The sequence below is a fragment of the Aptenodytes patagonicus genome, chromosome W (assembly GCF_965638725.1).
Source record: "Aptenodytes patagonicus chromosome W, bAptPat1.pri.cur, whole genome shotgun sequence".
In the NCBI taxonomy this organism is placed as follows: domain Eukaryota; kingdom Metazoa; phylum Chordata; class Aves; order Sphenisciformes; family Spheniscidae; genus Aptenodytes; species Aptenodytes patagonicus.
In genome coordinates, this window is record NC_134981.1 from 48,229,004 (window position 1) to 48,244,355 (window position 15,352).

The 15,352-nt window shown below is 49.8% G+C and overlaps 1 protein-coding gene across 4 annotated transcripts in view; it reads right to left on the bottom strand.

Moving 5' to 3' along the window:
* LOC143172049 (zinc finger protein 462-like) overlaps positions 1–15,352 on the bottom strand; it is a 118,518-nt gene that overhangs the window by 47,655 nt on the left and 55,511 nt on the right. For 3 of the 4 annotated variants that reach the window (XM_076361270.1, XM_076361269.1, XM_076361271.1), the window contains exon 6: positions 12,306–12,424. The exons of the other annotated variant lie outside the window; for it this stretch is intronic. In XM_076361270.1, coding sequence (XP_076217385.1) covers positions 12,306–12,424 — 119 coding nt within the window. The remainder of the gene's footprint in view (positions 1–12,305; positions 12,425–15,352) is intronic. 4 annotated transcript variants of the gene reach the window in all.

The following is a 15,352-nucleotide window of genomic DNA, read 5'->3' on the forward strand; positions in this document are numbered from 1 at the left end:
TGAAAGAAGAGAAATAATGAACAGTAGTGAATTTGGTTCCAAATACATTCCAGGTCATAAAGACAGAATACAATAGGAAACAATCCCAAGACAAGACTTGTTCTGTGTTAAGCATGGAGGCACCTGAAAGAAAAAGTGAAATGTCCAACGTAAGTGATGTGATGTTATATGTGTGGCAAGTAATTGTTCTGGAAGTGCCGCTTCCAGGTAAAAGGGCTACACTGACATGCAAGTTGTACATAAAATGACAAAACTAATACAAGAGTGAAATATTAATGAACACTAATGGAAGGATAAGAGCTCTGGTTATGAAAGAGGCAGAAAAATGTTTTCCATTTCTCAACAAATTTAACAAACAAGGTTCTAGAACAGAATGGTTTCAAACATCAGAAATAAGTGAACAAAAAGAGAACAAGAGAAAGAAAAGTATCACAGCCAGTCATAACAAGCACATAGAGATTAGCAACCATTCTACATGAAAATACCCCCCACATACACACCACAAAACTCCTATGCTAATCACAGGGACAAAATACGGACTCTTAGAAACCCACATTGGTGTATCTGAAAAAGATCAGAGTCTGAAATGGTGAAACAAAATGTCACACATGGTTTCTTTTCAAATTACATTCTGCACCTGAATATTATTGCCACAGAGGTATTGTCGGTTTACAAAGATAAAGAAAATGGTATGTATGTAGACATGATGTATGATGGACTGATTAATGCGAAAGGATGAACTAAAGATAAAAAGATATAAACCCCCACAATTTGCTAAATATAAGCAATTCCTGGCAGGCACCAGTTGACTTTTAACATAAAATCACAATAAGAAATTAAAGAAAACTGAAGACTACTACAAATTAAGAAATTAGAAGACAGCTAGTAACTATATTCCCTATTTATCAATAACAGTTGAGGTGGACAGCACCATGTGAAAATGCGTTTGGTTTCAGAGGCTGTCCTGGTTTCGGCTGGGACAGAGTTAATTTTCTTCCTAGTAGCTGGTATAGTGCTGTGTTTTGGATTTAGCATGAGAATAATGTTGATAACACACCGATGTTTTAGTTGTTGCTAAGTAGTGCTTACACTAGTCAAGGACTTTTCAGCTCCTCATGCCCTGCCAGCAAGAAGCTGGGAGGGGGCGCAGCCAGGACAGCTGACCCAAACTGGCCAAAGGGGTATTCCATACCATATGACGTCATGCTCAGTATATAAACTGGGGGGAGTTAGCCGGGGGTGGTGGTGACCGCTGCTCGGGAACTGGCTCGGCATCGGTTGGCGGGTGGTGAGCAATTGCATCATGCATCACTTGCTTTGTATATTCTTTTATTATTATTGTTATTATTATTTTATTTTATTTCAATTATTAAACTGTTCTTATCTCAACCCACGAGTTTTCTCACTTTTACTCTTCTGATTCTCTCCCCCATCCCACCGGGGCGGGGGAAGAGTGAGCGAGCGGCTGTGTGGTGCTCAGTTGCTGGCTGAGGTTAAACCATGACAGAGGCAAAACTATAGTTTTCATTAGTGTGAATCCACAGAAAAGTTAGGAAATTTTCTACTGCTAGTTTTGCATCTCATAATTATTATTTTGAAATATATAAATAAGTGTATCTTCAGAATTTTTCCATGGGACTGTCTCAACACCTGAGATGTATCCAAAGCATCGTGTCCCAGATAATTTAGAGACTAGGCAAAAACTCTAGGTTACAGTCTGATTCAAAGTGAAAACAAATTACAGCACATTCAGAGATACTACATACAGTTCTGCTCTATGCCAAAGGAAGCAACACATACTGAATGAGAACAAATGCTAGATGCTTACAAGAACCAAATGGTTCTTGTAAGGGTATGTGGAAGGAAAGCATCTGTTCCTTTAAGGGTATTTGGTCAAGGGCCTTCTTCAACATAAAAAAGGATAATAAGAAAAGGAAGAAGCCATAAACAAGAACATCCAGGGACACAAACCTGGCCGAAAAATGATAAGGGAGGCAGTGATGAGAATCAAACCTGGTCAGTCACAATAATCGATGAGGATGTGTAAGAGTGTGAGAATGTTTATTCCAGCAAGGTTATCTGATCAAGGACCTTGTCAATTGGGAAACCAAGGGAAAAAGGGGGAAACCAGAAACAAAAATATACAGAAAGAGACCTGACAGAACAAGCATGGAGACAATGACAAGAAACAAACCTCTCCAGTCACACTAATTGATGGGCTACCAAGAAACCACAGGTGCCACTTCCAGGAAGATCAACATGGACTTTGCAACTGATAAGATTGTAAACCAGGGGGCATCCCGGATACTGGACTGGGAGGGGTGCAGGAATCCATAGAACTATACAAACTCATGAGGTGACATACAGGGGGAAGGGGGAGCAGGGAGGAACAAAAAGGGTGGTAGACAGAAAGGGGTATAAAAGGGACCAGTCACATGTAAAATGGGGCCAGTCGGTATGCTTGCCTGTCTGAGCCCTGCGCCTGATCACCACAGTCTGTCCTGTCTTCTATCTTCTTATTAAATCTTTTCTTAACTATTTCTCTGCGTAATCTCACTCTATCCTGTGCGCATGTGTGCTGCAAGGACTAAGTGCCAGCTACTGGTGAGACCTGTGTGAGTGGAATCTGGTGCCAGCTACTGGAGTCAGACTGGTGGTGTAGGTGCCCCTGGCCTGTGGTGTCATATACTGGCATGAGTGGGGGTCTTTAACCTTCAGTCACTGGGGCAGGAACGGTGTGTGTCTCGACAACCAGCTACTGGGAGGGACTGGTATGAGTGAGACGAGTGAGGGGCTCTGCGCCAGTGGCTGGAGCGGGACTGTGGGTCACAGCCTGTATGCCTGGTGCCAGGCTTCCCCAAACTGAGTGTGCGTGGGGGGGTGTGTGTATTCGCTAGCAAACTTCAAGCTGGACTAGCCACTGGTCCCAGTGGCCAGGCAGGAGGAAGTCCTGGGCTGGAACAGCTGGAGGAGGCAGCTGCTCCTAACATCCCTTAACAGTTCTAGCTATTATGCAAGAACACATTTTATAATAAAAGGAGTTTGACCACTCCCCAAAAGATAACGGACACAAGAAGACTGAGTGAAAGACACCTGGATTTTTACAACTGCCAAGGCACTTTAAACAGATGTATGGGCATGCTGCACATCTCTAAGAATAAATAAAATAACAGAATATCTACAAGAAAGAGAAAAAAAACTTTTAACAACTGAAAGTCACAGAAATACTGTATTACTGGAAGACTGGTGAAAAAGATCCACAAGTTTATTATTCAATAGGATATATTGCTAAAGAACTTACTGGAAACAAAACAGGAAAAAGAGAGACCCAGAGAAAGAGCGCGCTACAAAGAGGGAGAGAGTGTTCTGAACTCAGAGAGCAAGCAAGCATCTGACCAAGACACAGCATGAGCCCAATGCAGAGTGTACATGTGACACAGATAGAGAGCACATGCTCTGAAAGAGTGTACACGACAAAGAAACCGCGAAAGAGCATGTGACCGACCGAGAGAGAGAGACCACGTGCGACCCAGAGAAAGAGAGCATGCACAAGCCAGAGAGAGAGAGACACCCAGAGAGGGAGAAAGAAAGAGCATGTGACCCAAAGAGAGAGAGTGCATGACCCCGAGAGAGAGAGCATGACACAGACAGAGAAAGTGAGTGTGACCAAGAGAGACAGAGAGCAAGCGTGACCCAGAGAGAACGTAAGCATGGCCCAGAGAGATAGCGTGAACCAGATAGAGCGCAACCCAAAGAAAGATATAAAGCGAGTGTGACCCAGAGACAGAGACACAGAGAGAGTCTGAGACAGAGAGAGACCCAGAGAGAGAGAGTGCGACCAAGAGAAAGAGACAGAGAGTGTGTGACCCAGGAAGACATAGAGCATGACCCAGAGAAAGTGACCCAGAGACAGAGAATGTGACCAAAAGCGTCACCCACAGAGACTGAGACAGAGAGAACGTGTTGGGGGGTAGGGAGGAGTGTGACCTAGAGGGGGGAGACAGCATGACCCAGCAAGGGGGGGGGGGGGGGCGTGACCCAGAGAGAGAGTGTGTGTGACCACAGAGAGAGAATGGCCCATAGAGAAAGAGCATGTGAGTCGGGGGAGGGGAGGGGGGCAATGACTCAGAGAGCGCTAGTGTGAGGAGAGCAAGCATGACCCACAGAGGGAGAGACAGTGTGAACCAGAGAGGGAGAACGCACATGACTTGGAAAGAGAGCTTGACCCAGAGAGAGAGAGATGGAGAGGATGACCCAGCGAGAGAGCAAGTGTGGCCCAGAGAAAGTGATCCAGAGTGAGAGAGAAAAAAAGACCACTGCCCGGAGCAGGCAACCACCAATACATAGGGGGCAACTCAAAGAGAGAATGAGTGTGCGCAGAAAGAGAGAGAAGGGCAGCTCAACCCAGAAAAAGAGAGAGAGCGGCCCACAAAGAGGGGGGGGAGATCCCAAGGAAGAGAGAGCTTGTGGGACAGAGAGAGGTTGGCCAAGAATATGAGAGAGAGAAAGAGAGAGAGAGAGACGGGGGGGCGTGAACCGAAGGGAGGGACAGTGCGCATGACACAGGTGTGGTGTGGTGACCCAGAGAGAGAGGAAGCAAGAGACCCACAGAGAGACAGGATGGGGGGGGAGAGGGAGAGGGGAGGCAAGAGAGGGAAGGGGGGGACGGGACGAGAGAGATGTCAGCCCAGAAGGGGGGGGCAACCAAGAGAGAAAGACAGACAGAGGTCAACCCAGAGAGAAAAAGAGAGGGGCGGGTGGACCCAGAATGAGACCCAGAGAGAGAAAGAGGGTATCCGAGAGAGAGACACAAAGAGCACGCCAGAGAGGTCAACCCAGAGAGAAAGAGCGAGAGGATGACCCAAAGGAGGGGTACGGCAACCCATAGAGAGAGGGCAACCCACAGAGAGGGAGAGAAAGAGAGATGAAGCGAGAGCAAGAGAGGTCGGCCAAGCGGGGGGGGTAGGGCATGGGGGATGGGGGGAGAGAGAAGGCAAGCAAAAAGGGGGTGGGGAACCAAAGGAAGAGAGATAGAGGTCAACCCAGAGAGGAAAAGAAAGAGGGAGGTCAACACGGGGGGGACGGACGGACATGACACACCCAGAGAGAGAAGGGGGGGAGACTGAGGGAGGGAGGGAGAGGGTTACCCACAGAGAGGGTGGGTGACCCATAGGGAGTGAGCAAGAGGGCGACCCAAAGGGGAGGCAGCAACCCAAAGACAGAAAGCGCATAATCCACAGAGAGAGAGAGATTACATGACCAAGAGAGAGAAAGCCTGTCCCAGAGAGCGTGGCCCAGAGAGAGAGATACTGAGCATAGCCCACTGAGAGAGTGGGTGTGATCGAGGGGGGGGCGAACCCAGAGAACCCGAGAGAGGTTGACCCAGAGAGAAAGAGTGAGAGGGCAACCAAAAGGAGGTGGCAGCGATGCAGAGAGGGCGACCCACAGAGAAAGTGAGCGAGCGCCCCTCCAGAAAGAGACGGAGAGAGGGAGAGCGCGGGTGGCAGAGAGACAGAAAGAGAGATGGGGAGAGAAGGGGAGGGGGGGAGTAAGAGAGGATGGGGGGGCAGTGGGGGAGGGGGTGGTATGGATCCAGAGAGAGCAGGTGCGAGAGAAGGCAACCCAGAGAGAGAGCGTGTTACCCCGGGGTGTGTGTGTGTCAATGGAGAGAGAGACACCCAAACTGTGTGAGAGAGACATCAACCCTGAGAAAAGAGAGAGACAGAGGAAGAGGGCAGCCCAGAGGGAGCGAGCAAGAGGAAGATGGGGGGGGGGTGGCAACCCATAGAGGGCAACCCACAGAGAGGGAGAGAAAGAGAGAGGAATCGAGAGCGAGAGAGAGGTCAGCCAAGAATATCAGACAGACAGACAGATGGGGGGGAGGAAGGTGAGCCAAAAAGGGGGTGAGGAACCAAAGAGGGAGAGAGTGGGTGTGACAGAGGTCAACCCAGAGAGAGAGAGAGATGCCGGGGGGGGGGGGGCAACCAAGAGGGAAATACACATAAAGGTTGACCCAAAGAGAAAAAGAGACAGGAGGGTGATGACACACATGACCCAGAGAGAGAGAGAGAGAGGGCATGGGAAGGGGTGTGAACCTAGAGAGAGAGAATGCATAACCCAGAGAAAGAGACAGAGCGCATGTAACCTGGCGAGAGGGAGGGAGGGATGCAGAGACACAGATAGTTTGACCAAAGACAGAGAGAGCGTGACCAACGGGGGGGAGGGAGCAACGACCCAGCAAGAGACAAAGAGAGAGGCCAGCCCAGAGAAAGCGAGAGAGGTTGGCCCAGAGAAAGCGAGCAAGAGGACAGCCCAAAGGAGGTGGCAGCAACCCATAGAGGGCGACTCACAGAGGGAATGAAGGAGTGCAACCCAGAAAAGGAAAGAGAGACGGGGGGGGGGGGGGGGGGGGGGAGAGGAGCGAGAGTGACAAAAGGGGCAGGGGGAGAGGGATACATATATACCCTGAGAGAGAGAGGGATGGGGGAGCAACAAAGAGAGAAATACAGATAAAAGTCGACCCAAGGAGAAAAATAGACATGACCCAGAAAAAGAAAGAGAGTGTGACCCCAACAGAGAGAGAGACAGGGGGGGAGAGCGCAACCCAGAGAGGGAAAGAGAAAGAGGGTGACCGGGGTGTGTGGGTGTGACCCAGAAAGAGAAAATGAGAGAGAGCATGTCGCCCTGAGAGAGAGAATGACCGGGGGAGGGGAGGCAGGGAGGGAGAGAGAAAGACCGGGGGGGCAACCCCAGGGGGGGAGACAGAGACACTGACCCATAGGGAGAGCGCATGACCCAGAGAGAGAGAGCACAACTCAGTGAGGGAGAGGGAGGGAGAGAGAGCGCACACTTGAACCAGAGATACAAATAGAACACATAACCCAGAGAAAGAGAGCATAACCCAGAGAGAGAGAGAGAGAGTGCACACATGTGTGACCCAGAGACAGAGAGTGCACATGACCCAAAGAGCAAAAGATTGCATAGGTCCCAAAGAATGTGACCCAGAGATCAAGAGTGTGTGCATGCAACCCAAAGCTTATGACCCAGAGAGAGTGAGCATTTGACCCAGAGAGCAAGAGTGCACTCTCTCTCAAGGGAGAGCTCAAGCATAATAATATATAATTATAATATAGTATCAGGCTTGCCCATGACAAGCTGTGGGACAACACGCCAAGGTTAGAGGGATGAGGTGCTAGCGAGGGCCCTCAGCCTGCTGCTCTGAGACGTGCTGGGTACACTGCAGCGCACTTGCAAGTCTTACGGAGATGAGCCAGGGGCTCCTGAGGTAATAGGAGCCAACAGGGAAACACCGGTGAAATACCTCAAAGGAATTAAGGTGTGTTCCTCTAAAATGGTGACACGGCTGACAGCCCAGCTGAAGTGCCTCTACACCAATGCACACAGCATGGGCAACAAACGGGAGGAGTTGGAAGCCACCGTGCTGCTAGAAAGCTACGACCTAGTTGCCATTACTGAAACTTGGTGGGACGAATCCCATGACTGGAGTGCAGCTATCGATGGCTACAGGCTGTTCAGAAGGGACAGGCAAGGAAGGAGGGGCGGAGGGTTTGCCCTCTACGTCAAGAAATGGATAGATTGTAAAGAGCTGTTTCTGAAGAATAGCCAAGAGCAGCTTGAAAGCTTATGGGTAAGACTTAGAGACCGAGGCAACAAAGGGAACCTTGTGGTTGGTGTTTACTACAGGCTGCCCGATCAAGGGGAGCCTACTGACAAAGCCTTCTTACTCCAGCTACAGGAGGCATTGTGCTCGCAGGCTCTCGTCCTGCTGGGGGACTTCAACCACCCTGACATCTGCTGGAAAAGTAGCACAGCGAGCTGTAGGCAATCCAGGAGACTCCTGGAGTGCATCGAGGATAACTTCTTAAGCCAGGTAATAGACAGCCCTACCAGAGGGGATACGTTACTGGACCTGATGGTCACCAACACGAGCTAATTGGTGACGTCAAGACTGGAGGCAGCCTGGGCTGCAGTGATCATGCACCGGTGGAGTTGGCAGTCCTGAGGGATATGGGTCAGGCAAAGAGTACAGTCCTGAATTTTAGGAAAGCAAACTTCCAGCTGTTCAAGTTAGTGGGACCCCCTGGGAAACTTCCCTCAGGGACAAGGGAGCAGAACAGAGCTGGCAGATCTTTAAGGATGCTTTCCATAGAGCGCAAGAGCTCTCAATCCCCAAGCGTAAGAAATCAGGAAAGGAAGGCAAGAGACCAGCATGGATGAGTGGAGACCTGCTGGTCAAACTAAAGGGCAAGAAGGAAATGCACAGGCAGTGGAAGCAGGGACAGGTATCCTGGGAAGAGTATAGGGATGTTGCCCGGTTGTGTAGGGACGGGGTCAGGAAGGCCAAGGCGCGGCTGGAGCTGAACTTGGCAAGGGATGCAAAGCATAAGAAGAAGGGCTTCTATAGGTATGTCAGCCAGAAAAGGAAGGTCAAAGAAAGCGTACCCCCCCCGATGAGCACGACTGGCAAACTGGTAACAATGGACAAGGAGAAGGCTGAGGTACTCAACAACTTTTTTGCCTCAGTCTTCACTGGCAACCTCTCTTCCTACACCTCTCGATGGATGGACCTCAAGGCAGGGACTGGGGGAGCAAAGTCCCTCCCACTGTAAGAGAAGATCAGGTTCATGACCACCTGAGGAACCTGAACATACATAAGTCTATGGGACCTGACAAGATGCATCCCAGAGTCCTGAGGGAATTGGCTGATGTAGTTGCCAAGCCACTCTCCATGATATTTGAAAAGTCATGGCAGTCAGGTGAAGACCCTGGTGACTGGGAAAAGGGAAACACTGCACCCATTTTTAAAAAGAGTAGCAAGGAGGACCCTGGGAACTACCGACCTGTCAGCCTCACCTCTGTGCCTGGGAAGATCATGGAACAGATCCTCCTAGAAGCGATGCTAAGGCACATGGAGGACAGGGAGGTGATTCAAGACAGCCAGCATGGCTTCACCAAGGGCAAGTCTTGCCTGACCAACCTAGTGGCCTTCTATGATGGAGGGACTACATCAGTGGACACGGGAAGAGCTACGGATGTCGTCTATTTGGACTTCTGTAAGGCCTTTGACACGGTCCCCCACAACATCCTTCTCTCTAAACTGGAGAGGTATAGATTTGATGGGTGGACTGTCCGGTGGGTGAGGAATTGGTTGGATGGTCGCATCCAGAGGGTAGTGGTCAACGGCTCAATGTCCAGATGGAGATCGGTGACGAGTGGCGTCCCGCACGGATCCGTATTGGGACCAGTACTGTTTAATATCTTCATCAGTGACATAGACAGTGGGATTGAGTGCACCCTCAGCAAGTTTGCAGATGACACCAAGCTGAGTGGTGCAGCTGACACGCCAGAGGGACGGGATGCCATCCAGAGGGACCTGGACTAGCTCGAGAAGTGGGCCCATGGGAACCTCATGAGGTTCAACAAGGCCAAGTGCAAGGTCCTGCACCTGGGTCAGGGCAACCCCCAGTATCAATACAGGCTGGGGGATGAAGGGATTGAGAGCAGCCCTGCCGAGAAGGACTTGGGGGTACTGGTGGATGAAAAAATGGACATGAGCCGGCAATGTGCACTCACAGCCCAGAAAGTATCCTGGGCTGCATCAGAAGCAGCATGGCCAGCAGGTCGAGGGAGGTGATTCTGCCCCTCTACTCCGCTCTGGTGAGACCCCACCTGGAGTACTGCATCCACCTCTGGGGCCCACAGTACAAGACAGACATGGACCTGTTGGAGCGGGTCCAGAGGAGGGCCACAAAAATGATGAGAGGGCTGGAACACCTCTCCTCTGAAGAAAGGCTGAGAGAGTTGGGGTTGTTCAGCCTGGAGAAGAGAAGGCTCCGGGGAGACCTTATTGCAGCCTATCAGTACTTAAAGGGGGCTTATAAAAAACATGGAGAGAGACTTTTTACCAAGGCCTGTAGTGACAGGACAAGGGGCAACAGTTTTAAACTTGAAAGAGGGTAGATTTAGATTGGACGTAAGGAAGAAATTCTTTGCGATGAGGGTGGTGAGGCACTGGCACAGGTTGCCCAGAGAGGTGGTGGATGCCCCATCCCTGGAAACATTCCAGGTCAGGTTGGACGGGGCTCTGAGCAACCTGATCTAGTTGAAGATGTCCTTGCCCACAGCAGGGGGGTTGGACTAGATGACCTTTAAATGTCCCTTCCAACCCAAACTATTCTATGATTCTATGATTCTCTGTGACCCATGGAAAGACAGAATGCATGCTCCAGAGAGCAAAAGAGGACATGTGCCCCAGAGTGTGACCCTGAGAAAAGCATGCATGACAAAATGAGTGAGCGTGCACATGATCCAGATAGACCAAGCAGGCACCTGCCACCCAGAGAGAGTGAGCATGAGCACGCACAACCCAGAGCAAGAGAGAGATCGCAGCCTAGACCGAGAGCGTGCAAGAGTGCGTGTGCGTGACCAGGGGAGAGAGAGAGAGCACATGTGACCCAGAGTGAGAATGCACATGCACAACCCAAAGCAAGTGCATGTGCACATCCCAGAGAACTCACATGGCCTACAGAACAAGCATATAACCCAGAGAGATCATGCAAGAGTGCTCACACAACCCCAGGAGACAGAGTGCATGCCCAAAGGGAGCAGGGCCTAAAGGAGCGTACAATGCAGAGTGCACAACCAAGAGTGTACCAAGAGACAGAGAGAGCGTACACCCCAGAGAGAGCATGTGCGACACAGATCGAGAGAGGATCACACAAGGCATAGAGAGCACAAGACCCAGAGAGAGTGTGTGAGACCATGCAACCCACAGAGCAAACGTGCAATCCGGAGAGAGCATGAATTACCATGAGAGCACAACCCAGGGAGAGAATGCAAGACCCAGAGAGAGAACACAAGTGTGCAACCCGGGGAGTGCAAAATGCAGTGAGAGAGGAGCATGCAATGCAGGGAGAGAGCACGCATGTGTGCACACCCCAGGGAGAGAAAGCACATGCACACACACGTGCCCCAGGGCGGGGGGGGGGGAGAGGGAGCAAGGATGCAACTCACTGAGAGGGAGAGCATGTGCATGCAAGAGTGCACAACCCAAAGAAAGAGCAAGAGTGCATGTGACCCAGAGTGGGCAAGCACGAGAGCACGACCCAGAAAGCATGACCCAGTGCACACAAGACAGAATGAGCCAGTGCACATGACAGAGTCCCAGACTGAGAGACTGTGTTCCAAAGAGAGAAAGAGTGCATGACCATGCCAGAGACAGAGAAAAGAAGATGTGACCGATAGAGAGCATGTGACTGCAAGAAACAGAGTGCATGACCAAGAAAGAGAGCGCAAGACCTTGACCAAGAGAAGGGAAAGCTAGCAACAGCAAACACATGACCGCTAGAGGGAGCACGTGAGAGGGATAAACCACAAGCAAGAGAAACCTAGCCCGACTCGGAGAGAAATGTAGAGCAGGTGACCAGGCGCAAGGGAGCGCAGGAGGGAGCAACAGAGAGGGAGAACAAGCATGTCCCCCGAGAGAGTGCAACAGAGAGGGAGAATGCGTCATGGAGAGAGGGGGAGCATACACAGCCACACATGAGATACAGGGAGAACGTGACCCAGAGAGGGAGAGCAAACATGACTGTGTGCGAGGGAGAGCATGCAATGGTCTGTGAGAGAGAACACACGTCTGTGAGAGAGGGAGCCACAGACATAAAGAATTTGTGACCGAGTGAGGGAGAGCATGTGCCATCACACCCAAGAGAGGAACAGCATGCACAACCTAGAGAGGGAGAGTGAGCATGACAAGGTGGAGCAACAGGGAGCACATGACTGTGAGAGTGAGAGGAAGCAAGCAAGAAGCAGCTCATGAGAGCACAGCCGCACATGAAGAGGGAGCGCAAGCACAATCATGAGTGAGCAAGCAAGAGAGAAGGATAACACATGACAGACAGAGACCACACGTGACCACATGTGATAGAGGGAGATCACAACCTAGATAGAGAGGGAGAGCGAGCGTGACTGCATGTGAGGGAGAGGGAAAGCAGGAGAGCGAGTGCAACCACGCACAAGGTTGATTGAGAGGGGACACACAAGAGTAAGAGGGAGCACGTGACCACACGTGAGAGAGGGAGAGTGCACAACCGCACAAGAAGAGCTTGTGACCACACAAAAGAGTGCAGAGAGCACGTGTGACTGCCCACAAGGGAGAGAGAGAGAGACTGTGTGTGAGGTTGAGCAAGAGGGAGCACACAAGAGCAAGTATGTGTGCCTGACAGCAAGAGAAAGAGATCGAGAGAGGACAAGGGAGAGCGCGAGCAAGGAACTGATTGACTTACCAGCATGAGCTTTGAGTATATGGGTTTTCAAGCGGCTATTGTAAGAGGACTTGAATGGACAGAGCTTGCAACGGAATGGCTTATGGTGTCCATGATGAGTCTGCATATGGCGATCCAGACTGATCAAAAGACAGACAAAAAAAAGGAAACAAAATAGTAAATCATTTTAGCTATTCCTTCAGATGCAAGCCAAAAACGTAGTAACAAAAATAAATTTTAAATAAGAGCAGGCCAGGCTCAGCTATCCTTCTCATGCTGGTTCTTTATATCCAACAGGTCTGCTTACAGAACAAGGCAGAATCTAATCTGAGGAAGAAAGAGACCTGTGACCAATTTTATCACACAGAATGCAAGCCACTTAAACTCAATTGGGCAAAATTACTATCAATTAAATTATACCCGATCCAGACTAACAAGAGAGTCACTTATAGGATAAAGGCTATTTGAGGAAAAAACAAAAAACAAACAAGAAAACCCCCAAATAGAACAATAAAAATATTAGTACGGGATTTTTCTGTGAAGTGTTTTTGTGAAAATATGCCCCCTTTTCTCCTCCTAAGGAAAGTAAAATATTTTTCTAGCTCTACTGAAGAAACCTTCATTTGGTTACAGTAGCAAAAGCAGATTAGACAGCCTACTCTGGGAGGAAGGTACCAGCAAGCTGTCTATAGTCAATAGTTTTAGGAGTAAAAGGTGGCAGAGTTTCAGATATAATGGACTGGGAGACCCTGCATGAAGTTCAACAACAGAAGAAGGGGTGGAAAAGACCAGATGCTATTTTTCTGCAGGGGAAATCAGAGCAACAGAAAGCCTGACATTGAAGGGGGGGAGAATTCATCACCCATCTCCATGGCTTCCGATCAGGATGGAGACATTCCCAATACAGCCTCTTCTTTGGGAACATTAATGCTTTGTGATATGAGTAGTCTGAGCCTGTTTATGCGCAGCAGTGAAACAAAAAGAAAGTATGGACAAGTTTGGAGAGGGTTGGTTTATTTATCATACTGTCCTGGTTTCGGCTGGGATAGAGTTCATTTTCTTCCTAGTAGCTGGTATAGTGCTGTGTTTTGGATTTAGTATGAAAATAATGTTGATAACACACTGATGTTTTAGCCGTTGCTAAGCTGTGTTTATACTAAGTCAAGGACTTTTCAGCTTCCCATACTCTGCAAGCAAGGAGGTGCACAAGAAGCTGGGAGGGGGCACAGCCAGGACAGCTGACCCAAACTGGCCAAAGGGCTATTCCATACCATATGATGTTATGCTCAGTATATAAACTGGGGGGAGTTGGCCGGGGGGCAGCGATCGCTGCTCGGGGACTGACTGGGCATCGGTCGGTGGGTGGTGAGCGGTGGCATCACTTGTTTTTTTTCCCCTGGGTTTTGTTTCTCTGTCTCGTTGTTTTCCTTTCCATTACAAATTATTATTATTATTATTTTTATTGTTTTATTATTTCAAGTATTAAACTGTTCTTATCTCAACCCACAAGTTTTCTTACTTTTGCTCTTCCGATTCTCTCCCCCATCCCATCGGGGGAGGGAAGGGTGAGCAAGTGGCTGTGTGGTGCTTAGTTGCGGACTGGGGTTAAACCATGACACATCCCCCCCAAACCACCATCCTAATAGTTCCAGGCATACTTTAGCTTTATTTCCTATTAATTGATCTAAATTGTCCTGTTTTTTTCTACTGGATATCAAGATCTAGATCAAATGGAGTCTACTCCAGCCCTTCACACTACAGAGGGCCTCACAGGATCTTTAGTCTCACGCTGACAGAGCCTGAGCCAAGAAAATCCCTGTTTACCAGTGCTAACACCAAAGTCTGTGTATTCAAAGATCTAATGATAGCAAAACCAAAAACCAGACCATATATCCAATTTCAGGGCTACTTCATAGAAACATAATATTATCATAAATCTAACAGGGAGTTTGTGGTAAGATAATTTTTCCCCATTTCTCTGGAGCACTAGTATGTCTCCTAAATAAGAGAGGCTGAACATTTGTGGTCAGTATTTCATTAAAAAAACCCACATTTTAAATAGATGATAGAAAATGAGCTAGTATAAAACTAAAACAGATTATCAAAGATGTATACAATGCATATCTCAAGCTCAGCACTGACTGGAACAACTACCCCTGGCACATCAGAAGCTTGTACTCAAAGAGCTCCTGAGGAAGGATGCAGCTTTCCATGTTACAAGCAAGTTACTGCATGGAGCTTTAAGAGGAACCCCTCCTTACCCTCTCAGCTACCTTTACAGAATAAGTATGAGGCTCTGGGTATGGTAGATGAAGGACATGATGAGATAGAAGAGGAGGAATCTGTGTAAGTACTCTCATCAAGGTCAGATCAACCAAACCCTCACATCAAGACCTGCATTAAGGCCAGCGCCAAGAAGAAACCACCGAGGCGAAGGGCTCCGGAGCGGAGGATCGCGACGGGGGACCCTTCCTGAAGCGGCAAAACCGCGGCCAAACCCGCGAAAAGCAAAAGCGCAGGGAGCGAGAGGGAGCCCCAGCCCCGCCATTCCCCGAGCCGGAGGAGGGCGTTCCTGACGAGCGGCAGCTCTGACTCAGCGTGGGCGGGGACAAGAGGGGCGGCAGCCAAACCCCCTCACTTAGAAGAGCAGCTCCAGGGAGCGCGAGCGACCCGGAGCGCGGTGAACAGGGCGGGCAAACAGGACGTGGCGTGTCATGAAGGGCGTGGTGCGGCAGTTTGCGTGGCAGTTTGTGCAGGCAGGGCGTGCAGGGAAGGTGAGCGGGCAGGGCACAGCCCCGCTCCCGGCTCCAGAGGCCAACTCAACTGGTAATCGTCGGCTTCCAAGAAGAGGACCGGCTATGGTTTCCACTCGGCCGAAAGCCGTCGCCAGAAGGAATGTGGTGACCCAGATGGAGCTCACACGCAAGCATACAGCTGTCCAGGTCTCTGGCTGCAGGGAGTGCCTGAGCCTGTCAGCTGTGCCGGAGGGCAGCAGAGACAACACCTGTGTGTGGTGTGACCAGGTGGATGATCTGCTCAGCCTGGTGGCAGAGCTGAAGGAGGAGGTG